Source organism: Salvelinus alpinus, chromosome 25, assembly GCF_045679555.1.
Source record: "Salvelinus alpinus chromosome 25, SLU_Salpinus.1, whole genome shotgun sequence".
In the NCBI taxonomy this organism is placed as follows: domain Eukaryota; kingdom Metazoa; phylum Chordata; class Actinopteri; order Salmoniformes; family Salmonidae; genus Salvelinus; species Salvelinus alpinus.
In genome coordinates this window covers 37,091,841-37,119,650 of record NC_092110.1, presented here as the reverse complement: position 1 = coordinate 37,119,650, position 27,810 = coordinate 37,091,841, and the positions used below count along the sequence as shown (strand labels likewise).

Genomic DNA, 27,810 nt, shown 5'->3' with positions numbered 1-27,810 from the left:
CACAGTACTGTTTTTTAAATGATGGCGGTTATGATATCATTTAGGACTTTGAGTGTGGCTGAGGTGCACCCATGACCAGCTTGGTAACCAGATTGCATAGTGGAGAAGGTACGGTGGGATTCAAAATGGTCGGTCTGTTAACTGTTTGTTTGTTAACTTGGCTTTCGGAAATTTTAGAAAGGCAGGGCAGGATGGATATACAGCTGAAGATGGAAGTTTACATACACCTTAGCCAAATACATTTAAACTCAGTTTTCACAATTCCTGACATTTAATCCTATTGAAATTCCCTGTCTTAGTTCAGTTAGGATCACCACTTAAATTAAGAATGTGAAATGTCATAATAATAGTGGAGAGAATGATTTATTTCAGCTGTAATTTCTTTCATCACATTCCCAGTGGGTCAGAATCTTACATACACTCAACTAGTATTTGGTAGCATTGCCTTTAAATTGTTTAACTTGGATCAAACGTTTCGGGTAGCCTTCCACAAGCTTCCCACAATAAGTTGGGTGAATTCTGTCCCATTCCTCCTGACAGAGCTGGTGTAACAGAGTCAGGTTTGTAGGCCTCCTTGCTCGCACACGCTTTTTCAGTTCTGCCCAAAAATGTTCTATAGGATTGAGGTCAGGGCTTTGTGATGACCACTCCAATACCTTGACTTTGTTGTCCTTAAGCCATTTTGCCACAACTTTGGAAGTATGCTTGGGGTCATTGTCCAATTGGAAGACTCATTTGCGACCAAGCTTAACTTCCTGACGGGTGTCTTGAGATGTCCCTCCTGCAGCAAAGCACCCCCACAACATGATGCTGCCACCCCCGTGCTTCATGGTTGGGATGGTGTTCTTCGGCTTGCAAGCCTCCCCCTTTTTCCTCCAAACATAATGATGGTCATTATGGCCAAACAGTTATATTTTTGTTTCATCAGAACAAAGGACATTTCTCCAAAAAGTACGATCTTTGTCCCCATGCGCAGTTGCAAACCGTAGTCTGGCTTTTTTATTGCGGTTTTGGAGCAGTGGTTTCTTCCTTGCTGAGCGGCCTTTCAGGTTATGTCGATATAGAACTCGTTTTACTGTGGATGTAGATACTTTTGTACCTGTTTCCTCCAGCATCTTCACAAGGTCCTTTGCTGTTGTTCTGGAATTGATTTGCACTTTTCGCACCAAAGTACGTTCATCTCTAGGAGACAGAACGCGTCTCTTTCCTGAGTGGTATGACGGCTGTGTGGTCCCATGGTGTTTATACTTGCGTACTATTGTTTGTACAGATGAACGTGGCGTTTGGAAATTACTCCCAAGGATGAATAAAACTTGTGGAGGTCTCCAATTCTTTTTCTGAAGTCTTGGCTGATTTGTTTAGATTTTCTCATGATGTCAAGCAAAGAGGCACTGAGTTTGAAGGTAGGCCTTGAAATACATCCACAGGTACACCTCCAATTGACTCAAATTATGTCAATTAGCCTATCAGAAGCTTCTAAAGCCATGACATCATTTTCTGGATTTTTCCAAGCTGTTTAAAGGCACAGTCAACTTAGTGTATGTAAACTTCTGACCCACTGGAATTGTTGGACAAATTGTGTCATGCACACAGTAGATGTCCAAGCAGACTTGTCAAAACTATAGTTTGTTAACAAGAAATTTGTGAAGTAGTTGAAAAACGAGTTTTAATGACTCAAAACTAAGTGTATGTAAACTTCCGACTTCAACTGTACATGTCAGTACATACACACATGAAAAGATAAACAAGGTGCTCGACTCCACCTTATATAAACTTAAAATCGTGTGCTGGATCCTCGTATATAATCCAAAGAACAGAATTAGGACAGCCCTCCAGTAAATAAACTTAAATTGATATATTTTTATTGCCGCACAAACGTTTTTGGCGTAGGAGCCCTTCTTCAGCGTGAAAGGCGATGACAATCAATCTTACAACAACAAGATCTCACAGGTTGGGCATCATTTTACATTACCAGTCAGTATCGGTCCAATCAGTTCCCCCAGCAACATGACCATCAAATAAAGATAGACACACAATTCCAATACATTATGATGTCATTACTTAAATGTTCTGCCTATTTAGAACCTACTAAAGTTCACGGTTGGTCTTACCCATATAATACAAGTTACAGGAACACTTAAGGAGATATACAACATATTTCGTGTTACATGTTATTCTACCTCAGACCTTTATCCTCTCACTTGAATGGGGCTGGATAAGAGAGCTTCCTCTGATCATGGCATAACAGTGGACACAGTTGTGACAAGGGAAACTGCCATCAGGAATGATAGACATAAAATGTGATGCTTGTTTCTTAGGCGAATCTGACCTTACTAAACAATCCTGTACATTTGAGGGTCTCTTATAGCAAAACTTCAGGGGGGGAGGTTCAAATGCTTTACCAAAGCTGGGGTCACTTGTGTAATATGTGCCAATGTCTATTAACCACTTCCTTGATCGACCTTGAAATGGGACTGTAGGTGGAGACCAAAGTTGCTGAGGGAAGAAAGGGATTCCTTTGACGTGGTTGCAATAATGCATTCTGCTCAGGTTGTCTTACTCTATTAAGACAATTGTCCAATAATTCTTCCGATTGAAAGGCTATTAGCGCGCACCACCGCTAACTAGCTAGCCATTTCACATCCGTTACACTCACCCCCCTTTCGACCTCCTCCTTTTCCGCAGCAACCAGTGATCCGGGTCAACAGCATCAATGTAACAGTTTAACTTTACGTCCGTCTCCTCGCCCCGACCCGGGAGCGAACCAGGGACCCTCTGCACACATCAACAACAGTCATCCACGAAGCATCGTTACCCATCGCTCCACAAAAGCCGCGGCCCTTGCAGAACAAGGGGAACCACTACTTCAAGGTCTCAGAGCAAGTGACGTCACCGATTGAAAGGCTATTAGCGCGCACCACCGCTAACTAGCGAGCCATTTCACATCCGTTACATGAGCACAGACATTATGTCGGCGCCATGGAACGCCCCCTTTTTGCCAGAGTGCAAAAAAACCCTCCTAATGAAATTTACACTACACCTAGCAGGCGGACGGTGTGAACTGGACGTCACGAATGGTTAGAATCTACGAGACCAGAAAAACGTGGAGCGTGGCTGCACGTTGAAATGGTAGGAATTTAAACGAGAAAGCGTGAGCTGAAAGGTATGAAATGGTTAGAAACTCTGAAAGAAGAAGACTACACAGGAACATTCGGTCTGAAGCTGTTTAAGTACTTTAGTCTAGTAAAACTTGACCGAGAACCCCCGGGTGGTACTCTGAAAGAACCATTCTGCAGCTACAAAGGACATGGTGACCTCTGGTGGACAACTAGAGACATACACAACCAGAGACTTTCTGTTGAATTACTCCCTGTAGATGGATCGAGTGTTTTCAACAGAGAGACAGCAAAGACATACACACGTAAATAGGTACATTGCAATTCTCCCGGATGAGCGGCCGTTCATTTGCAAAGTATTCACATTTCCATGAGCATAGTTATCAGCTGTATGCACGATAGTGGAATTCCTTTGTCTCTTATTACTGACCACCCATTCCAAACCTGACTGCAACGCTTTGTTAAGGGTTTCAATGACTTCATTAGCTGTGGTTGCTGATGCATATATGGTTGAATCGTCAGCATACATGGACACACGTGCTTTGTTTAATGCCAGTGGCAGATCATTGGTAAAATTAGAAAAGAGTAGAGGCCTAGAGAGCTGCCCTGCGGTACACCACACTTTACATGTTTGAGATTAGAGAAGCTTCCATTAAAGAAAACCCTCTGAGTTCTATTAGATATATTATCAATTTCTGTCAACCAATCATCAGTCATTTGTGTCAGTGCAGTACATGTTGAGTGCCCTTCTCTATAAGCATGCTGAAAGTCTTTTGTTAATTTGTTTACAGAGAAATAGCATTGTATTTGGTCAAACACAATTTTTTCCAACAGTTTGGTTGGTGGGCGGAATGACTTTGGCTTTCCTCCAGGCCTGAGGACAAACACTTTCCTCTAGGCTCAGATTAAAGATATGACAGATAGGAGTGGCTATAGAGTCAGCTACCATCCTCAGTAGCTTCCATCTAAGTTGTCAAAGCCAGAAGGTTTGTCATTACTGATCGATAAAAATAATTTTTTCCAGCTCACCCACACTAAATTTACAAAATTCTAACTTAAAATGATTTTCTTTCATTATTAGTTTTTTTAATGCATGAGTATGATGGCTCACTGTTCCTTGTTGGCATTTCCTGCCTAAGTTTTCCCCCTTCGCCAATGAAGTAATCATTAAAATACATGGTAACATTAAAAGGTGATAACTAAGTCATCTGATTCGATGAAAGATGGAGTTGAATGTCTTTCTGCCAATAATTTCATTTAAAGTACTCCAAATAGTTTTTCCATTATTCTTCATATCAATGATCTTGGCTTCATAATATAGTTTATTAATATTAATTTTTTATTTAGTCACATAATTTCTCAATTTGCAGTAAGTCAGCCAGTCAGATGTGCAACAGGACTTAATAGCCACTCCTTTTTCCCCATCTCTTTAACCATACAGTTTTTAAATTCCTCATCAATGCATGGAGCCTGAACAGCTCTAACAGTCAGTTTCTTAACAGTTTCTTTATCAATAATTGGAAGAAGCAATTTCATAAATTCAGCAAGTCATCCCTAAACACACTGTTTGACGCAATGTTGTTTTCACATAATTTCAATGAAATTACGTAGAACTAACATGGAATAGATGTTGAATTGACGTCCACATCAATGAATAAAAAGCTTTGTCCCACATTCCATTTGCTTAGCTTAAAGTTTTTCCTTTAGCCTTCGTCTTATCGTCTCACAACCCTGTCATCCTGGCTCTCGTAACCCGACACACCGGCAATGATAGAAGCCAGAGTTAGAGACAGACCTTTGTTTTTTGTGCTCATTCTTCTACGTCACTCCAGCGGACATAGTTCTAACCTTTCTAACGTGACACTCGAAACCCAGAGCCTCTCTAAGGTTTTGGGGGAATGTGAGCCGACCGTGGCCCAGTTCGACATGTCCCCAGGAGAAGTAAAAACCTGAGCCCCATGCTCCCTGGTCTGGTCTACCTGCCAGGGCCAGATCTGGTTTCCCACCTGGACAGAACATAGTACAACCGTCCGCATCGTCCGCCACTCTTCCCCCTCTCCTTTACCGGTCCGTCTGACACACGCTGTTTCGTCTCATCTCTACTATAGCCATGCAAACATCTACACAGCTGTATTGGAATGGTTATATCATCGAGCAAGTGCTGCCCTTTGTGACGGCTTGCTGAGTGCAACCTTGCTTAAAGGTTATTTGCTGATTGTTTGAAATATGTATTGACTTTTGTCACTGCGTGTTGTTTTATATGATATGGATGACCTTGCAAGCCAAACAGCAATCCAAATGTTCCATGTTTTCAATAAAATATAATTTCATAATCTCAAACATGACGTTTTGACACATCTCATTTTAGCTGATGTACTGTACTAGGGCTGGGCGGTATACCGTATTTTACTACCGGTATGGATGCACCGACCGGTTTGGGTTTTTACTTTACCTTCTATAACGGTATTTCAGTTGGCGCGTGTAATGTACGTTTTTTTTAAGTTTCTCCATTTTATACTTGAGTCGTTTTTCTCCCTTCTGCTGCATACCGCTTTCCACACCAAGCCCTGTCGCCTGTCACTCAAGGAGAGAGCTGTTGCTCGACCACAGAGTCACAAACACTTTCCTGCCGTTCACTCTGCTGCAGTCTGCATGGTCAGATTGATGCAGTACGATGTTGGTGACATGCTGCTTTCCACAAGTGTTCCATAATTACACTTATAGTTTGTGTATCCTACTGTCTGCAAACTACTGTCTCCTAGTTCGTATTTTCTTAGCAAGTTGTGGCTAAAATAAATATTGTTAGCCGCTAATGCTAATTGACAGTTAGCTAGCTAGCTTGGTAAATGTACTAGTCAGAACAAGCGATCTAATACAGCCTGTTACCAATGCTGGTGTCGGCCTTGATACGCATTTTGTTTGTGCAACTGTATCTTCTAAATCAGAGAGCAATATGTGAAGCATGAATGGGATGTCAGGTAGCCTAGTGGTTAGAGTGAAAGGTTGCAAGATCGAATCCCCGAGCTGACAAGATAAAAATCTGTCGTTCTACCCCTGAACAAGGCAGTTAACCCACTGTTCCTAGGCCGTCATTGTAAATAAGACTTTGTTCTTAACTGACTTGCCTAGTTACGGTAAAATGAACATGTTAGCTAGCTACATGTGGTAAGACAGAGAGGAAGAGGTGATGCGAGAGGTTGGACCAAAGCTTGTTGCCTGCCTTCCCGCCTTTGGGACAACAGCTCCTATTGTTAGGCGGAGAAATTAGCATCTCGTCATTATATACAGATCTCTGGCAGTGGAGGCTCCTCAGAGGAGGAACTGGAGGACCATCCTCCTCAGTGAATTTCATAAAAATAGTGAAACATTAAAAAAGTTATATTTAAAAAAAAAAAAAAACTATATTAAATATGTTCACATCACCAAATAAATAATTAATTATAGTTGAATTGAACAGTATAAAACAACCAGCATGGAGAAAGGGATGAAGAATGGAGAAAGATTGAAATCACTTATAATGTATGTGTTGCCACCCTAGGGTCATGAACCTTTCATATTAAAAAACATAAAAATACCGCCCCAAATTTGAAAAATACCATATGATATTTTGGCCATATCACCTAGCCCTGTACTGTACCATGAGTATATGCTTGATAAATAGTCAAGAGACCAAAACACAGATCTCAGCAAAAACATAGACCATACAGGAGTCGAAGTGAGCTGGCCAGGCATCAAAACAGGTGTGGCTCCTCAAAGCTCTACGCTGAGTTTCCAGGACGACAGTCAGAGGTGACACAGACAACTGCCATTGTTATGATGGTAGGCTTGGGAACAGACCAGCAGGCCTCAACTGCTGATGGAAAGAAAGTAGGGTTCTTCAGGCCTGGGATTTAGTTTGGATGGATGGAGGTTTGCTGACAGAACAGTAACAGAGACGGAATTGACAACAGCTACCTTTTTCCATCCTGCTGAGTCACAGAGAGAGAGAGTGAGTCTGTGTGTGTGTGTGTGTGTGTGTGTGTGTGTGTGTGTGTGTGTGTGTGTGTGTGTGTGTGTGTGTGTGTGTGTGTGTGTGTGTGTGTGTGTGTGTGTGTGTGTGTGTGTGTGTGTGTGTGTGTGTGTGTGTGTGTGTGTGGATAGGATGTCTAGTATCTAGTGTGTAGGTCACAGAATATGTTGTTTCTCTCCTACCTTTAGTTTCCTAATAATGGGTTTCAGTGTTTTAGGAAGAGGTCAAGTCTTAAACAGCCTACACGTTTTGTTGTCCTCTAATGCTTAAACGTGCCCAGCTTACAATCCATCAGTGAACTTAACACACTTAATGCATTTATTGATTTACCTGGTAATTACACTAAGGGGAAGTTATATATCTATATATACGTATATATAGTTATATATCTTAGTAGTAAAACAGAATGTATTGGTGTGTGTGTGATAGTCATATGCATGTGTGTATTTTTTCTCTGTGGTGTGTGTGCGTAATGTGTATGTTCATGCGCACGTGTTTTTGCATGTATGTGTGTGTATACTGTATGATGTCTGACATGTACCATGTGAGAGAGCCGGTTCATCTAGCTCATTCCTTACGCATGTTAATCTGCTGATGCTGCTCTATATTCTCCAGGTAATAACACAACACAACACAGATTAACAAATCAGCGATCTCTGGTCCTATAGCAACTGCTAAGGCCAGCAATCCACTTAAACTAACCCTGTTAGCATCAGCTATCTCAGGTCCTACTGCAACTACCAGCCATTCACTTAAACTAACCCTGTTAGCATCAGCTATCTCAGGTCCTACTGCAACTACCAGCCATTCACTTAAACTAACCCTGTTAGCATCAGCTATCTCAGGTCCTACTGCAACTACCAGCCATTCACTTAAACTAACCCTGTTAGCATCAGCTATCTCAGGTCCTACTGCAACTACCAGCCATTCACTTAAACTAACCCTGTTAGCATCAGCTATCTCAGGTCCTACTGCAACTACCAGCCATTCACTTAAACTAACCCTGTTAGCATCAGCTATCTCAGGTCCTACTGCAACTACCAGCCATTCACTTAAACTAACCCTGTTAGCATCAGCTATCTCAGGTCCTACTGCAACTACCAGCCATTCACTTAAACTAACCCTGTTAGCATCAGCTATCTCAGGTCCTACTGCAACTACCAGCCATTCACTTAAACTAACCCTGTTAGCATCAGCTATCTCAGGTCCTACTGCAACTACCAGCCATTCACTTAAACTAACCCTGTTAGCATCAGCTATCTCAGGTCCTACTGCAACTGCTAAGGACTAGGCCAGCCATCCACTTAAACTAACCCTGTTAGTATCAACTAGCATCGCAAGCACAACTAGACCAGGCACAGGATTCAATTAACTAGCCTGGTCCCAGATCTGTTTGACACGGCATGACAATAACCATAGGAATTGGCAATACAGCACAAACAGATCTGGGACCAGGCTATCAATTAACTTTACTAACCTAGAATCACCGGTTCAGTTTATAGCGCACTATTGACTAAAGCACCAACCAGTGCTTCAGACTGACTAATCCAAGACCGGAGGCTATCTGAGAAAACATAGTATGGTAGTTGGTGGCAGTAGCCTAGCGGTTAACAGCGTTGGGTCAGTAACCAAAAAGGTTGCTGGTTTGAATCCCCAAGCTGGCAAGGTAGAAAAAGCTGCCCGTTCTGCCCTTGAGCAAGGCATTTAACCCCCAACAACAACTGCTCCCTGGGACCCGATGATGTGGACGTTGATTAAGGCTGCCCCCCGCACTGCTCTGATTCAGAGGGGTTGGGTTAAATGTGGGGAAAACACATTTTGGTTGAATGCATTCAGTTGTGCAATTGACAAGGTATCTCCCTTCCCTGCCCTAGTCTGATCCTATCCAAACAGGCAGCAAGGTTTGGGTTACTAAGGTTCCTCTACCAATGCCGATACAGGGTGTTAGTAGAAGAATACATAGTAACACCCTGCACCAGAGCTAGATAGAGGTCAAGTATGATATTGTAGGTGGCAATTCCTCAATATGGCAGAATCAGAACCCGTATCAGTTCCAGGTTGGCCATGAACCCCTACAAGATGGACAGAGTATCCTTCACAAGCAGACACTGTATCACTATAACCAACAACAATAGAATCACACACTGACCCTCAATTCCTACCACCTCAACAAGCTCACAAGCTCATTCCTAGAATGTAAATGGGAAAGTTGTTTCTCAAATAACCAAAGGAGAACTTTTAGGGAACGTTACAGGAATATTTTGTGCTAGCTCGGTAACATTCATATCTCAGCTATAGCTTAGAACACCATGCTGAAATATGAATGTTATTGACTGTGAATCACAGTGATCCATTGCGTGGTCCATCACAGCCCATAGTAGTTCAGTTCACCCAGATACACAGCTCTAAATCAGAGGGGGATGATCAGGCATCTGTATATTACAGTTTTGGTCAATTGCTAACATGCATTGGTCAAAACTGAAGTCACATTGTCAAAACTCTTCACACAGTCAAGCGAAACAGAAGTGTATGTGGACCAAACTGTGAATCATGTTACATTGTTTTCACACAAAATGTATTCAATGACCACATTCTCTGAAATCCATGGACTCTTTTCTCATTCATATAAGGTGTTATTCTTATTCTAAAATGAAATACTGATTTGTGTGAAAAATCATTCAAACCTCAAAGAAAAACATTTATCATTTATGTAATGCTCCCTATTGTTAGTGTTTTTAGGTCAGTGTGCTATGTATGCTTTCTGAATGAGAATTGTTGCCAGTGTTATGGTCGAACGAGGTAATTTTGAGACATGTATGACATGTTTTGGTGGTTTGAGTGAGTTTTGGAGGTGAGATTAACTGTTTGTCCAAGATGCATGTTGGTAATGCAGACTGTGAAGAGTTTTGAGAAAGTGGCTACAGTATTGACCAATAGAAAGTGGCTACAGTATTGACCAATAGAAAGTGGCTACAGTATTGACCAATAGAAAGTGGCTACAGTATTGACCGATGCTTGTGAGCAATTGAAAAAAAAAGCTGTAATAAACGAAGACACACAGGGAACAGATGAGATGAATTGATATGAAAACAACCGACTGCAAGCAGCCTGGGAGAGATGAGCTCAATCAGAGCCTTCCCTAACCATGTGCGTTCCCCACTAATCCCCCCCCCCAACCTAATGTCCTCTTGTCCCTAGAATGTGCCAGAAACCAGGATTAGTTCAGATCTATCTGCCATCCTCCCCCAAAGTCAGCCCATTCGCTTCCCTTTCTCTCTCTCCCCCACACAGATGTTTCTGAAGGCTGCACTCAGATCAGTCTCAGTGCAGATTAGGACCGATCGGGATAGTAGGATGAGGGGTTGTGGTTTTTCCGATGACATAAAAAATGTGCACTTGCAAAACATGCACAACAAACATAGGCAAGCATAAACATAGGGCTACTCTGCCAAGAAGTGGGACGTCTGCGTTGCATGATTTTACGCTCATCCTCAGGCAAGAAGTGGAAGTAGGGTTTTGGGAGTCTGTGGTGAAGAGTTATAGGCAGAGCTCAGGTGCTGCAGGGGAGAATGTGGACTTGGAGATGAACTGCTGTTTATCAAGACAAGGTGGTGTGAGCCTGTCTGTTCTGTTTACTTGTCAATATGCTTTCTCTCTCTGTGTGTGTGTGTGTGTGTGTGTGTGTGTGTGTGCGTGCGTGCGTGCGTGCGTGCGTGCGTGCGTGCGTGGCAGTGGTTGGAACCGATCTAGGGAACAGAACAAAAAAAACGAAAAATAACAAACACACTATGCAAAGCCCTCACTCTGTCACTCAGACATGTATTACACATTCATACTAAACCTATGACAATGTTTGTGTTGGTTGTAGTATGAGTTGGGATTATGCTGGTTCATTGTTTAGCTAGTTAAACAGAAGACTCCACTTCGCCAGATGACTACAGTGCATTCGGAAAGTATTCAGACCCCTTCTCTTTTAACACATTTTGTTTACGTTACAGCCTTATTCTAAATTGATTAAATAAATTCAGATCTTCATCAATCTCAATCTACACACAATACCCCACTTTAGCAAATGTATGAAAAATGCAAAACAGAAATACCTTATTTACATTATTATTCAGACCCTTTGCTATGAGACTCGAAATTGAGCTCAGGTGCATCCTGTTTCCATTGATCATCATTGAGATGTTTCTATAACTTGATTGAAGTCCACCTGTGGTAAATTCAATTGAATGGAAGAAGTTTGGAACCACCAAGACTCTTCCTAGAGCTGGCCGCCCGGCCAAACTGAGCAATCGAGGGAGAAGAGCCTTGGTCAGGGAGGTGACCAAGAACCTGATGGTCACTCTGACAGCGCTCCAGAGTTCCTCTGTGGAGATGGGAGAACCTTCCAGAAGGTCGACCATCTCTGCAGCACTCCACCAGGCCTTTATGTTAGAGTGGCCAGAAAGAAGCCACTTCTCAGTAAAAGGCACATGACAGCTCGCTTGGAGTTTGCCAAAACACACCTAAAGATTCTCAGACCATGAGAAACAAGATTCTCTGGTATGTTGAAACCAAGATTGAACTCTTTGATCTGAATGTCAAGCGTCACGTCTGGAGGAAACCTGGCACCATCACCAAGCATGGTCGTGGCATCATCATGCTGTGGGGATGTTTTTCAGCGGCAGGGACTGGGAGACTTGTCAGGATCGAAGGAAAGATGAACAGAGCAAAGTACAGAGAGATTCTTGATGAAAACCTGCTCCAGAGTACATAGGACCTCAGAATAGGGCGAAGGTTCACCTTCCAACAGGACAATGACCCTAATTACACAGCCAAGACAATGCAGGAGTGGCTTCGGGACATCAATCAATCAATCAAATGTATTTATAAAGCCGTTTTTACATCAGCCGATGTCACAAAGTGCTATACAGAAACCCTGCTTAAAACCCCAAAACAGCAAGCAATGCAGATGTAGAAGCACGGTGGCTAGGAAAACCTCCCTAGAAAGGCAGGGACCTAGGAAGAAACCTAGAGAGGAACTAGGCTCTGAGAGGTGGCCAGTCCTCCTCTGACATGTCTCCGAATGTCCTTGAGTGGCCCAGCCAGAGTCTGGACTTGAACCCGATCTAACATCTTTGGAGAGACCTAAAAATAGCTGTGCAGCAACGCTCCCCATCCAACCTGACAGAGATTGAGAGGCTCTGCAGAGAAGAATGGGAGAAACTCCCCAAGACTCGAGGCTGTAATCGCTGCCAAAGGTGCTTCAACAAAGTACTTAGTAAAGGGTCTGAATACTTATGTAATTGTGATATTTAAGTTTTTTGTTTTTAATACATTTGCAAAAATGTCTAAAAACTTGTTTTTGCTTTGTCATTAAGGGCTATTGTGTGTAGATTGACACAATTTTAGAATAAGGCTGTAGCGTAACAAAATGTGGAAAAAGTCAAGAGGTCTGAATACTTTCCGAATGTACTGTACGTGACCCATCAAGTTAGCCAGGTGTGTCTGGGGGTGATTACGGCCATCTATTGTATTTCAAGAACATGTGTACATGTCTGGACAATAGTGACCCATCCACTTAGCTAGATGTATCTGGGGGTGGTTATAGCATTTCCTTCACATGACCCATCAATTTAGACCAGTGTGTCGGGTACTGTACACGTCATCTAATATTTATGAAATATTTTTATCTGGACACTTCCTGTTTTTGATATTGCTACTATGCAAGTAACCATTTCACTGTACCATTTACACCTTCTATATCTTGTGCATGTGACAAATTAACTTCAACTTTATTTGATATAGTGTGTTTTTTTTTTTACCAGAGACGGTAATGTGAAGAACATGACCTGCACAAAAGTCAGATTAGGATATAGGCCAAGGACTAGATCAAGTATATTTTTACCTGGAGTTGTTCCTTATTGTAGGCTACTACTTTTACCACTTTTAGTCTTGAAATCTAAACTACTCACTTGAATTAGCACATGGCCTCACATGTGAATCCTTAAAGAAAGAGATGGGTGGAGCAGAAGAGCTCTCCAGTAGGTGTACCAAAACATTCAAGGGCCATTTTCTCAAAAGTGGGGTTCCAAGTTTATCTACTTTCAAAGCAGAATTACTTTCCCATTGTTCCTCAACTGCAGTGTATGATATACCATTTTCTAGCTCTGAGTCTCTACTTTAATCCAATGTAAAAAACACCATTTCCAATTTTTCTACATACAGTTCAGAACTTTATGTTGTTGGTCGCAACAGTGGAACTGAATGAAAAAAATGTATGGTTCTGTTCACAATTAAATTATTGGAAAATAATTTCGGGTTTCCAACCCCTGGTGTGCAGACATGTGCACAATGTTTATGTTTTCTGAGGACATGGCAGCATTACCTTGTACTTTGACTCATAGCATAGGATCTCTGTTCAGACTGATTAACTGTATTAAGGAAAGACTTAGGATAACGGAATCTTAATAAGTTATTGTTCTGGTACGGCATGTGCTGGGCTCTGTGCTGTACAACAGACTACAATGGATGGCCAATGGCCTCAATCCACAATAACAGTCTGTGGATAGGAAAAATGTGGCTAAGGAATTTTTAAAGGATTCAGTGGGTAAGCCATGGCTTTGACCACCATCTGTGTGGCATTTAAAGTAAACACTGGCACTTTCTAATGTCAAGGCTTTAGGGATCTTAGTACCATCTGCCTCCATGACTGTTGTATTCGATACATGCACTCTTATGTATCTGGCACACCTGCAATGCTGAAAGGGAGGTCAGACTCTGACACTGCGTCTAAACTGCTCCTCACTTCTGTTCTGTGCTCTTCCACATGTTCAATTCAACAACCCTTTTACCCTTTAACCATTTAAGCATGTAACTTGCATAGGCCTACTAAAATTGACCAGTGATGCGACAGCAAGATGTAGTCTATAGCGCATACAGTAAAAACAAAAGTCTGCTCCCCCCATCTCCCCCCTCTCGTCCACACTTCAGCAAACCCACAAACGTCAATCAATGGCACCGAGGGCATCCATGCGCATTCAGGGCGTGCATTTTTGATGAGCTGCGGTTTCATTGATAAAAATAAAAAAAAACAGGGTGAACGTAAGCAAGACAGGCACTTTGAGACATGCAGAAAAAACGGATCTTTGCTACTTCGGAGTATGAACAGACAAAAAAGGAAGAAATATTCAACGTTTTTTCACAAACAGACAAAAATTCTGAAATATTCAACGTGCGGTTTTATGAAACTGTAACGTCATAGGCCTACCTGCAGCTTGTCTGACGTAAACACCTCTGTGTCTACCTCGCAGGCGATGATGGTCACCATCTCCAGTTTCATATTTATTGATGGCATTCCCTTTCGTAGCTGAGAAAAAGATAAATAAAATAAATTATTTCGTTCGGTCCTTGTCTGCTTCAGAGAAAGCGCAGTCGCAGCCTCGCAGGTGATTGTAACTCCAATGAGTTCGCTTCGGATGAGGTGGTATCGTCACAGTTTGGTTGCGCTATTTGAAGTGAGTGATGCTGCAGTGGAAAACTCGCTCTCCCCGCTCCAACACAGAGCAGCGGTCAGAAACATTCGCGAGTGCACCAACCAGCGCGCGTTCGGGCACAACATTGACGTCATTATCAGCCTCGTTTGTTCATTTGCGATGCCGTTGGGTCGGAGCACTGCAGCTTGTACAGCTACATTTCGGTTATGTTATTTATTTTTCCTTCTCATTTAGCCCATGAACATAACTGCGGCAATAGCTCTGAAATTATGTATTCTAGGCCTACTTCTAACCCAGCAACAATAATCAGGACTGGCTATAATGAAGTCCACAAAAAATATCCTGGAATAGAATTTGACTATTTTCTTGGTTACATAAATGCAGCTTTTTTTCTTTCTTCAGAAACGGAATGCACCATCTCATGTTTTACTCTAGGCTAGTAAGTTTGAGTCTGTTCCATTGAAATAATTTTCCATGTAGGACTATTCTGTTATTGAAATATCAGAGTTACTTCAATAAGTAAAAACAATCCAGACAAATCCAGTATAGCCTGCTAATTTACTGTATAACGTAGTGGACATTGCAGAAGCAGCCTGTAGTGTAGTAAACTACAGTAAAAACAGTTGTCATATGTCCCTTACTCGTTCAGCCTTATCCGATTGGTCCAAACTTCCAACAGACTTCAGAATTGCATAACCTCACACTCATCAACTCTGGCACAAGCTCTCCGTTTCATCATTCACCAGCTAAGACAATAAGCCACGATGAGTAGGCAAAAGGCTGGAAGAAGCAGCAGGCTATTTCTGTCTATCTGTGTGTCATGTCATTCATCACAGGGCACATTGTCCAGAGAGACAGAGAGTCAGACAGTCAGATAGACAACCACATGAGCCAGATATGACGATCTGTAACTATAGGGTGGCTCAAGCTGGTTCTGACAGACCTGAGGCAATGGAGGGTCTCTGTTAGGGTGTGAATAGACTAAGAGGCATTTTTCTGTGCACTCCTCTAGAGTTTTCCTCCTCCTCATTTCAAATTCTATCAGTTAGTCAGCATTCTATCAGCATTCTATCAGCATTCTATCAGTTAGTCAGCATTCTATCAGCATTCTATCAGTTAGTCAGCATTCTATCAGCATTCTATCAGTTCTATCAGCATTCTATCAGCATTCTATCAGCATTCTATCAGTTAGTCAGCATTCTATCAGCATTCTATCAGTTAGTCAGCATTCTATCAGTTCTATCAGCATTCTATCAGCATTCTATAATTTCCCATCTTAAAATTTAATTGGGATAAAATCCCATCGTCTACCCCCCTTTAGTGATATTTCAGAGGTGTTTATGCTTCTTGTAAATCTGTGATGTGAATGTGCATATTCTGGGTGTCCTGGATATTCAACCTTCCTTCACCCTCACCAGATCCCTGATTGATAGGGGATCTAAAATGGGGACATTGCTAGATGATTGACTCATAACAGGTTACTTCAGACCACAGAAGTACACATATATTAAAGAACTGTTGCTAAATTGACTGTACCATCACAAAATCCACTTTATGTAAAACATAATGCATATTTGTAATCCCAAAGTCATGGTTGTGTGTGGGAACATGAAACCAGGGTAGTAGACCATCGATTTGATCTGGTTTGAGCCTACACATACAGAGGAGACACCCACTAACCCACAATGACACGCAACAAATTCGTAAAACATTCAGGATAGACACGTGAGACTCACACACTAGAAAACGAACCTCTTTACATCTGACATGAGACATAACAGTCATGTGTCATTGTGTGTTTTGGTTGTCGAGCTGCAAGGAGCAAGGGCTCTAGGGGGGAGGGACTGGGAGACAGCATGAGCCCTGGGCATCGTGCATGTGTACACAGCAGGCATGCAGGCAGTAGCAGCATCAAAACACACAGACACAATACACGCACACACATATGCACACACAAACATAGTCACACATACACACCCCCCTCCACACACACACACTATTCCTGCGCCTTCCCAGCGATGGAGGCTGCCAGTGCCCCACCACCTCACTCGGCCCTGCCCAGCCACCCCCTGGTGCCACTGCAGCTGCCGTAATCTAGGCCAAGCTATTTATAAAGCAAATCGGCCATGTACAGGCGAAGGGAGCCAGGGGAAACCGAGAGAGAGAAGGAGAGAGTGTGGGGAGCGAGGGAAAGGAAATGAGAGAACAATTATGAAGAGAGGAGTGAGAGAAAAAACAGAGCGATATAGAAGAGAGTGACAGAGAGAAAGAGGAGAGAGTGACAGAGAGAGAAAGAACACAGAGAAAGAGAAGAGAGTGACAGAGAGAGAGAGAGAAGAGAGTGACAGAGAGAGAAGAGAGAGAGAGAACACAGAGCGAAGGAGAAGAGAGTGATGGAGAGAGAGAAGAGAGAGATAGGGGGGAGAAAGAGGCAGAAGGGGGGAAAGCAAAAATGAGAAAGAGAGAGCGAGAACAAGAGAAGCCAGGTGGGGGACAAAAGGTATAGAGATTGATAACGCAGTGCAAGAGGAGACCTGGCCGAGAGCACTGCCCAGAAACACTCTGACCAGGAAGAGACCTGGACGAGAGCACTGCCCAGAAACACTCTGACCAGGAAGAGACCTGGACGAGAGCACTGCCCAGAAACACTCTGACCAGGAAGAGACCTGGACGAGAGCACTGCCCAGAAACACTTGACTAGGAAGAGACCTGGACGAGAGCACTGCCCAGAAACACTCTGACCAGGAAGAGACCTGGACGAGAGCACTGCCCAGAAACACTCTGACCAGGAAGAGACCTGGACGAGAGCACTGCCCAGAAACACTCTGACTAGGAAGAGACCTGGACGAGAGCACTGCCCAGAAACACTCTGACCAGGAAGAGACCTGGACGAGAGCACTGCCCAGAAACACTCTGACCAGGAAGAGACCTGGACGAGAGCACTGCCCAGAAACACTCTGACCAGGAAGAGACCTGGACGAGAGCACAGCCCAGAAACACTCTGACCAGGAAGAGACCTGGACGAGAGCACTGCCCAGAAACACTCTGACCAGGAAGAGACCTGGACGAGAGCACTGCCCAGAAACACTTGACTAGGAAGAGACCTGGACGAGAGCACTGCCCAGAAACACTCTGACCAGGAAGAGACCTGGACGAGAGCACTGCCCAGAAACACTCTGACCAGGAAGAGACCTGGACGAGAGCACAGCCCAGAAACACTCTGACCAGGAAGAGACCTGGACGAGAGCACTGCCCAGAAACACTCTGACTAGGAAGAGACCTGGACGAGAGCACTGCCCAGAAACACTCTGACCAGGAAGAGACCTGGACGAGAGCACAGCCCAGAAACACTCTGACTAGGAAGAGACCTGGACGAGAGCACTGCCCAGAAACACTTGACTAGGAAGAGACCTGGACGAGAGCACAGCCCAGAAACACTCTGACTAGGAAGAGACCTGGACGAGAGCACAGCCCATAAAGACCCTGACCAAATGATAGGAAGAGACCAAGGAATATACTTTAAAATGCACTAGCGCACATATCGTAGGAAAGATTTTGGTTATGGTACTGGTTACTCTGTTCATCTCGTCGATACCAGTTCTTATGTTGAATGAGGAGCATATTTAATCAATAGTCCAATATTGTTTTATTGTACACTACCGGTCAAAAGTTTGGACACCTACTTATTCAAGGGTTTTTCTTAGTTTTTACTATTTTCTACATTGTAGAATAATAGTGAAGACATCAAAACTATGAAATAACACATATGGAATCATGAAGTAACCCAAAAAAGTGTTAAACAAATCAAAATATATTTTATATTTGAGATTCTTCAAAGTAGCCACCCTTTGCCTTGATGGCAGCTTTGTACACTTCACTTGGAATGCTTTTCCAACAGTCTTGAAGTAGTTCCCACATATGCTGAACTCTTGTTGGGTGCTTTTCCTTCACTCTGTGGTCCAACTCATCTCAAACCATCTCAATTGAGTTGAGGTCGGGGGATTGTGGAGGCCAGGTCATCTGATGCATCACTCCATCACTCTCCTTATTGGTCAAGTAACTCTTACACAGCCGGAGATGTGTTGGGTCATTGTCCTGTTGAAAAACAAATGATAGTCCCACTAAGCGCAAACCAGATGGGATGGTGTATCGCTGCAGAATGCTCTGGTAGCCGTGCTGGTTATGTGTGCCTTGAATTCTAAATAAATAAATTTGGACTCCTCAGACCAAAGGACAGATTTCCACCAGTCAAATGTACATTGCTCGTGTTTCTTGGCCCAAACAAGTCTCTTCTTCTTATTGGTGTCCTTTAATAGTGGTTTCTTTGCAGCAATTCGACCATGAAGGCCTGTTACTTGAACTCTGTGAAGCATTTATTTGGGCTGCCATTTCTGAGGCTGGTAACTCTAATTAACTTATCCTCTGCAGCAGAGGTAACTCTGAGTCTTCCTTTCCTGTGGCGGTCCTCATGAGAGCCAGTTTCATCATAGCGCTTAATGGGTTTTCCGACTGCACTTGAAGAAACTTTCAAAGTTCTTGAAATTTTCCGGATTGACTGACCTTCATATCTTAAAGTAATGATGGACTGTCGTTTCTCTTTGCTTATTTGAGCTGTTCTTGTCATAATATGGACTTGGTCTTTTACCAAATAGGGGTATCTTCTGTATACCACCCCTACCTTGTCACAACACAACTGATTGGCTCAAACGCATGTGTAGAGAAAGACAGCACAGCTTTGAAGTCAGCACAGCGTTGAAGACAGCACAGCGTTGAAGACAGCACAGCATTGAAGACAGCACAGTCTTCCGAGACTAAGTGTGCCATTTTCAACTGCCAAAGAAACAGAGAGAGAAGGAGTGTTATTGTTTACGGAAATCACAGACTGAATGAAGGGATGGAACTTTGCTCAAGGATAGAAAGTGTTCCCATTTCTTCATCTCTCTCTCTCTCTCTGTTTTTAACAATGCCATTAAGAGATACAGTATCTAGGGGATACAGACAGATAACAAGCCATGGAAATAAAAATAGACTGTACCTTCAGAGAAAACGTGCGAGAGAGTTAGAAATGACGAGGACGAAATAGAGGACGAGCTTGAGAACGGATGAAAAAAAGATGGAGAGCCTCCTGAGGGGCGCGTTGCTTGAGGCGTCACTACAGATCCGGGTTCGATCCCAGGCTGTGTCACAGCCGGCTGTGACCGGGAGACCCATGAGGCGGCGCACAATTGGCCCAGCGTCGTCCGGATTAGGGGAGTGTTTGACCGGCCGAGATTTCCTTGTACCACCGCGCTCTAGCGACTCCTTGTGATGGGCCGGTTCGCCAGCTGGACAGTATTTCCTCTGACACATTGGTGCGGCTGGCTTCCGGGTTAAGCGAGCAGTGAGTCAAGAAGCAGTGCGGTTTGGCGGGGTTGTGTTTCGGAGGACGCACGGCTCTCTCCCGAGTCCATAGGGGAGTTGCAGCGATGGGACAAGACTGTAACTACCAATTGGGTAAAAGTACATAAAATATATATATTTTTTAAGAGATGGAGAGCAAGTAAGGACAAGAGGGGGGATACAGACAGTGATATGTGTGGAAAGAGAGAGAGTAATACATTGACTTGTTATCCTCCAGCAAGACTCCCGCCTGACAAATTGCAAGCGCCCTAAAAAGCATAAGCCTGTTGTCGATATATCCTTTCTCCAAAGGGCACAAGAGAAGTGTACTTTAAATGTCACCCCCTCCTTCTTCAATAACAACAACCTGCACAACACTTTGGAGGTCAAACCATGGCAGACTTCCCAACACAATACTTCTAACCACTGCCAGACTCCAACAAATTTACGATGTAAGTAAAACTACAAGCTATTGACACTGAAGATGCACCCTGTGTTGATTCTTTTGATTACTCATGCTCAGCCGAGCTACACACCATTCAGCAAGTAGCCTAGCGGTTAAGAGCGTTGGGCCAGTAACCGAAAGGTTACTGGTTCGAATCCCTGAGCCGGAAAGGTGGAAAATTCTGCTGTTCTGCCTTTGAGCAAGTCAGTTAACCCCCAACCACAACTGGGTGCCGATGATGTCAAATAAGGCAGCCCCCCACACCTCTCTGATTCAGAGGGGTTGGGTTAAATGCGGAAGACACATTTCGGTTGAATGCATTCAGAAGTACATTCATCTGCTGCAGGTCATGAAAGCCAAAGATAGCACAGTACAACAAACATAGAATGTTGCCTGTTTTAAGTTAAATGTTGTACAGTTATGTAACTAACTACAACATATTATAACACTATATCATAGGAATTATGTAATCTGGCCTCCCTGATTTATTACTAGATTATGATATTGTAAGGTCATTATTATCGATCAAGGCAATCCATGATATTTCATATGTCGCATCCTATAATCATTACGTTGCTTAAATCGAAAAGGTCAGCGCGAGAAATGATCTTTCTCTCCAATTATGTTGAGGTCTGATGTGGGAAAAGCGCTATAATCTTCACTTTGATAGCAGTGTAGTCAGCCATCACCTAGTGTCTCCTGACAGACCTGCTGAAGATTTGCTTCTGGATGTCGAGATTAGAGATTTTCCATTACAAGACCATGGATTTGACCCAGAGGCAGGCTCACCTCACCAAAGAGATTAGCCATTACATAACCATGGACTTGACCCAGAGGCAGGCTCACCTCACCAAAGAGATTAGCTATTACATAACCATGGACTTGACCCAGAGGCAGGCTCACCTCACCAAAGAGATTAGCAATTAGATAACCATGGACTTGACCCAGAGGCAGGCTCACCTCACCAAAAAGATTAGCCATTAGATAACCATGGACTTGACCCAGAGGCAGGCTCACCTCACCAAAGAGATTAGCCATTAGATAACCATGGACTTGACCCAGAGGCAGGCTCACCTCACCAAAGAGATTAGCCATTAGATAACCATGGACTTGACCCAGAGGCAGGCTCACCTCACCAAAGAGATTAGCCATTAGATAACCATGGACTTGACCCAGAGGCAGGCTCACCTCACCAAAGAGATTAGCCATTAGATAACCATGGACTTGACCCAGAGGCAGGCTCACCTCACCAAAGAGATTAGCCATTAGATAACCATGGACTTGACCCAGAGGCAGGCTCACCTCACCAAAGAGATTAGCCATTAGATAACCATGGACTTGACCCAGAGGCAGGCTCACCTCACCAAAGAGATTAGCCATTAGATAACCATGGACTTGACCCAGAGGCAGGCTCACCTCACCAAAGAGATTAGCCATTAGATAACCATGGACTTGACCCAGAGGCAGGCTCACCTCACCAAAGAGATTAGCCATTAGATAACCATGGACTTGACCCAGAGGCAGGCTCACCTCACCAAAGAGATTAGCTATTAGATAACCATGGACTTGACCCAGAGGCAGGCTCACCTCACCAAAGGCTTCCAGAAGGGCGCAGGAGGGATGGAAGATGGATGCAATCTGCGCTGCATCATGGGTAACCTTAGAGCTGGGCGGTAAATTGTACACTGCTCAAAAAAATAAAGGGAACACTTAAACAACACAATGTAACTCCAAGTCAATCACACTTCTGTGAAATCAAACTGTCCACTTAGGAAGCAACACTGATTGACAATACATTTCACATGCTGTTGTGCAAATGGAATAGACAAAAGGTGGAAATTATAGGCAATTAACAAGACACCCCCAAAAAAGGAGTGATTCTGCAGGTGGTGACCACAGACCACTTCTCAGTTCCTATGCTTCCTGGCTGATGTTTTGGTCACTTTTGAATGCTGGCGGTGCTCTCACTCTAGTGGTAGCATGAGACGGAGTCTACAACCCACACAAGTGGCTCAGGTAGTGCAGTTCATCCAGGATGGCACATCAATGCGAGCTGTGGTAAAAAGGTTTGCTGTGTCTGTCAGCGTAGTGTCCAGAGCATGGAGGCGCTACCAGGAGACAGGCCAGTACATCAGGAGACGTGGAGGAGGCCGTAGGAGGGCAACAACCCAGCAGCAGGACCGCTACCTCCGCCTTTGTGCAAGGAGGTGCACTGCCAGCGCCCTGCAAAATGACCTCCAGCAGGCCACAAATGTGCATGTGTCTGCTCAAACGGTCAGAAACAGACTCCATGAGGGTGGTATGAGGGCCCGACGTCCACAGGTGGGGGTTGTGCTTACAGCCCAACACCGTGCAGGACGTTTGGCATTTGCCAGAGAACACCAAGATTGGCAAATTCGCCACTGGCGCCCTGTGCTCTTCACAGATGATAGCAGGTTCACACTGAGCACATGAGCACATGTGACAGACGTGACAGAGTCTGGAGACGCCGTGGAGAACGTTCTGCTGCCTGCAACATCCTCCAGCATGACCGGTTTGGCGATGGGTCAGTCATGGTGTGGGGTGGCATTTCTTTGTGGGGCCGCACAGCCCTCCATGTGCTCGCCAGAGGTAGCCTGACTGCCATTAGGTACCGAGATGAGATCCTCAGACCCCTTGTGAGACCATATGCTGACACATGCACATTTGTGGCCTGCTGGAGGTCATTTTGCAGGGCTCTAGCAGTGCACCTTCTTGCACAAAGGCGGAGGTAGCGGTCCTGCTGCTGGGTTGTTGCCCTCCTACGGCCTCCTCCACGTCTCCTGATGTACTGGCCTGTCTCTTGGTAGCGCCTCCATGCTCTGGACACTACGCTGACAGACACAGCAAACCTTTTTACCACAGCTCGCATTGATGTGCCATCCTGGATGAACTGCACTACCTGAGCCACTTGTGTGGGTTGTAGACTCCGTCTCATGCTACCACTAGAGTGAGAGCACCGCCAGCATTCAAAAGTGACCAAAACATCAGCCAGGAAGCATAGGAACTGAGAAGTGGTCTGTGGTCACCACCTGCAGAATCACTCCTTTTTTGGGGGTGTCTTGCTAATTGCCTATAATTTCCACCTTTTTTCTATTCCATTTGCACAACAGCATGTGAAATGTATTGTCAATCAGTGTTGCTTCCTAAGTGGACAGTTTGATTTCACAGAAGTGTGATTGACTTGGAGTTACATTGTGTTGTTTAAGTGTTCCCTTTATTTTTTTGAGCTGTGTATTTTACGATATACCTGTATTGATGCACAAACCGGTTTGGGATTTTACTTTACCTCCTATAATGGTATTTGAATGTTTGGTTTGTTAAATGTGATATGTCATGACTAAGGTTCATTTTTATAGTTTACTTTGCTACCAGAGTCATCTCTCTCCACTCTCTTTCCATGCCACTTTCCATTCAGACCTAGCCCCGCCCCACACAGACCTAGCCCCGCCCCACACAGACCTAGCCCCGCCCCACACAGACCTAGCCCCGCACCGTCACTCAAGGAGCACATTTGTTGTTCCTTGACCACGAGACACTTCCATTCAGTCTACATGATCAATGCAGCACATGCAACAATGTTAATGACAACGATGCTGTTTTCCCTTTGCTTCTTAATATAACAGTGCATTCAGAAAGTATTCAGACCCCTTGAATTTTTCCACATTTTGATAGGTTACACACTTTATTCTAACACGAATTTAAGAAACTTGACACATATTACCCCATAATGACAAAGCAAAAACAGGTTTTTAGACGTTTTGCTAATTTATAAAAAATAAAAAAATGTAAAAATCTGATTTAAATAAGTATTCAGACCATTTACTCAGTACATTGTTAAAGCACCTTCGGCAGCGAATACAGCTGCAAGTCATCTTGGCTATGAAGCTACAAGCTTGGCACACCTGTATTTGGGGAGTTTCTCCGATTCGCTGCACAGCTATTTTCAGGTCTCTCCAGAGATGTTTGATCGGGTTCAAGTCCGGGGTCTGGCCGGGCCACTCCAGGACATTCGGAGACTTTTTCAGAAGCCATTCCTTCGTTGTCTTGGCTGTGTGCTTAGAGTCGTTATTCTGTTGGAAGGTGAACCTTCGCCCCATTCTGAGGTCCTGAGTGCTCTGGAGCAGGTTTTCATCAAGGATCTCTCTATACTTTGCTCCCTTCATCTTTCACTCAATCGTGACTAGTCTTTGGCGCTGAAAAACATTCCCACAACATGATGCTGCCACCACCATGCTTCACCGTAGGGATTGTGCCAGGTTTCCTCCAGATGTGACACTTGGCATTCAGGCCAAAGAATCTTGTTCCTCATGGTCTGAGAGTTCTTTAGGTGCCATTTGGCAAATTTGGCAAACTCCAAACCATCGGGTTCTCGGCCACCTCCTTGAACAAGGTCCTTCTCCCCCGATTGCTCAGTTTGGCCGGGCAACAAGCTCTAGGAAGAGTCTTGGTGGTTCCAAACTTCTTCCATTTAAGAATGATGGAGGCCACTGTGTTCTTGTGGACCTTCAATGCTGCAGAAAGTTTTCTGTACCCTTCCTCAGATCTGTTCCTCGACACAATCCTGTCTCGGAGCTCTACGGACAATTCCTTCGACCTCATGGCTTGGTTTTTGCTCTGACATGCACTGTCAACTGTGGGAACTTATATAGACAGGTGTGTGCCTTTCCAAATCATGTCCAATCAATTGGATTTACCACAGGATGACTCCAATCAAGTTGTAGAAACATCTCAAGGATGATCAATAGAAACAGAATGCACCTGAGCACAATTTCGAGTCTCATAGTAAAGGATCTCAATACTTATGTAAATAAGGTATTTCAGTTTTTTTATGTTATAATACATTTGCAAAAAATTCTAAAAACCTGTTTTCACTTTGTCATTATGGGGAATTTTGTTTAGATTGATGATGAAAATGTTTAATTTAATCCATTTTAGAATAAGGCTATAACATAACACAATGTGGAAAAGGTAAAGGGGTCTCAATACTTACCTAATGCACTGTAAATCCACAAACTGTTCTATAATTACACGATTAGTTTGTTGTTTGTTACTTCTGCAAACAGCTGGTTTATCTTTTTATAGCAACTTGGGCCTAAATCTTGTTAGCTGCTAATGCTAATTGCTAGCTCGCTAATAAATGTACTGAGTCAGCGCAAACATAATTAGCTAAACAGCATGATAATACCAGTGATGGTGCAGACCTACGTACACGACCGGTCAAAAGATTTAGAACATCTACTCATTCAATGGTTTTTCTTTATTTTTACTATTTTCTACATTGTAGAATGACATGTTTTATTATTTTTATTTCACCTTTATTTAACCAGGTAGGCCAGTTGAGAACAAGTTCTCATTTACAACTGCGACCTGGCCAAGATGAAGCATAGCAGTTAGCTGCTATGCTTTAATATATAACACATATGGAATCATGTAGTCACCAAAAAAGTGTTAAACAAATCAAAATATATTTGAGATTTGAGATTCTTCAAATAGCCACCCTTTGCCTTGATGACATTTTTGCACACTCTTGGCATTCTCTCAACCAGCTTCACCTGGAATGCTTTTCCAACAGTCTTGAAGGAGTTCCCACATATGCTGAGCACGTGTTGGCTGCTTTTCCTTCACTCTGCGGTCCAACTCATCCCAAACCATCTCAATTTGGTTGAGGTTGGGGGATTGTGGAGGCCAGGTCATCTGATGAAGCTCTCCATCCATGACTCTCCTTCTTGGTAAAATAGCCCTTACACAGCCTGGAGGTGTGTTGGATCATTGTCCTGTTGAAAAACAAATGATAGTCCCACTAAGCACAAACCAGATGGGATGGCGAATTCTAAATAAAACACAGACAGTGTCACCAGCAAAGCACCCCCACACCATATTACCTCCTCCTCCATGCTTTACGGTGGGAAATACACATGCGGAGATCATCCGTTCACCAACACCGCTTCTCACAAAGACACGGCGGTTGGAACCAAAAATATCCAATTTGGATTCCAGACCTAATGTCTATTGCTCGTGTTTCTAGGCTCAAGAAAGTCTCTTCTTATTGGTGTCCTTTAGTAGTGGTTTCTTTGCAGCAATTCGACCATGAAGGCCTGATTCACGCAGTCTCCTCTGAACAGTTGATGTTGAGATGTGTCTGTTACTTGAACTCTGTGAAGCATTTATTTGGGCTGCAATTTCTGAGGCTCGTAACTCTAATGAACTTATCCTCTGCAGCAGAGGTAACTCTGGGTCTTCAATTCCTGTGGCAGTGAGTTGACTCTTCACATGGGATGATTTCACTGAACAACAAAAGAAAGGGAATATCAAATGATCTCCAATGATCCATCGCATCTCCCAAAAACGTTTTCAACATACATCTGTAAAATGATAGTCTAGAAACTAAAGCTTTGGTTGTCTTCCTCTTAGGCTTCCATGTCTTCTCCCTGGACCTCCTCAATGTCCACCTCTTGAGGCCTCAGAGTCTGATGTTCATCTTCACTGTCACTTTCCAACCTTGTTGAGGATAGCTCGTTGTCAGGCTCAAAAAGCCAAAAATTTGCCCGGATGGCAACCAATTTTTCAACCCTTGTATTGGTCAGCCTGTTGCATGCTTTGGTGTGTGTGTTCCCAAACAAGGACCAGTTGCGCTCTAAGGTGGCTGATGTGGGTGGGATTTGGAGGATGATGAAGGCAACAGGGGTAAGAGCCTCAGATCCACAAAGTCCCTTCCACCAGGTGGCTGATGAGATATGTTGGCACGACTGCCATATTGCATCTCCATCCGAAAGCCCTTGCTTGGAAGTGTACTTCACCAGACTGCCAAGAACCTTGCCCTCATTCAGGCCAAGGTGGCGAGACATGGTAGTGATGACATCATAGGCCTTGTTGATCTCTGCACCAGACAGGATGCTCTTGCCAGCATACTTGGGGTCCAACATGTACGCTGCGGCATGTATGGGCTTCAGGCAGAAGTCTTCACGCTTTTTGATTTATTTCAGAACTGCAGTTTCTTCTGCTTGGAGCAACAGTGAAGTGGGCAGGGCAGTACGGATTTCTTCTCTTACATCTGCAAGCAGAGTCTGAACATCAGACAGGATGGCATTGTCTCCCTCAATCCGTGCAATGGCTACTGCTATAGGTTTCAGGAGTTTCAAGCTGCTTACCACTCTCTCCCAAAATACATCATCCAGGAGGATCCGCTTGATGGGGCTGTCCATATCGGCAGACTGTGATGTGGCCATTTCTTGGAGAGACTCCTTCCCCTACAGGAGACTGTCAAACGTGATGAAAACACCACCCCAACGGGTGTTGCTGGGCAGCTTCAATGTGGTGCTCTTATTCTTCTCACTTTGCTTGGTGAGGTAGATTGCTGCTATA

General features: G+C 43.8%; 1 protein-coding gene across 4 annotated transcripts in view; it reads right to left on the bottom strand.

Moving 5' to 3' along the window:
• Positions 1–27,810, bottom strand: part of LOC139553889 (calcipressin-3-like) — an 81,483-nt gene that overhangs the window by 37,497 nt on the left and 16,176 nt on the right. Inside the window, exon 1 of one of the 4 annotated variants that reach the window (XM_071366649.1) lies at positions 14,378–14,925. The exons of the other annotated variants lie outside the window; for them this stretch is intronic. Within the exon in view, the coding sequence (XP_071222750.1) occupies positions 14,378–14,464 (87 nt within the window). The 5' untranslated portion in view covers positions 14,465–14,925. Of the gene's footprint in view, positions 1–14,377; positions 14,926–27,810 lie in introns of those variants that run through there. 4 annotated transcript variants of the gene reach the window in all.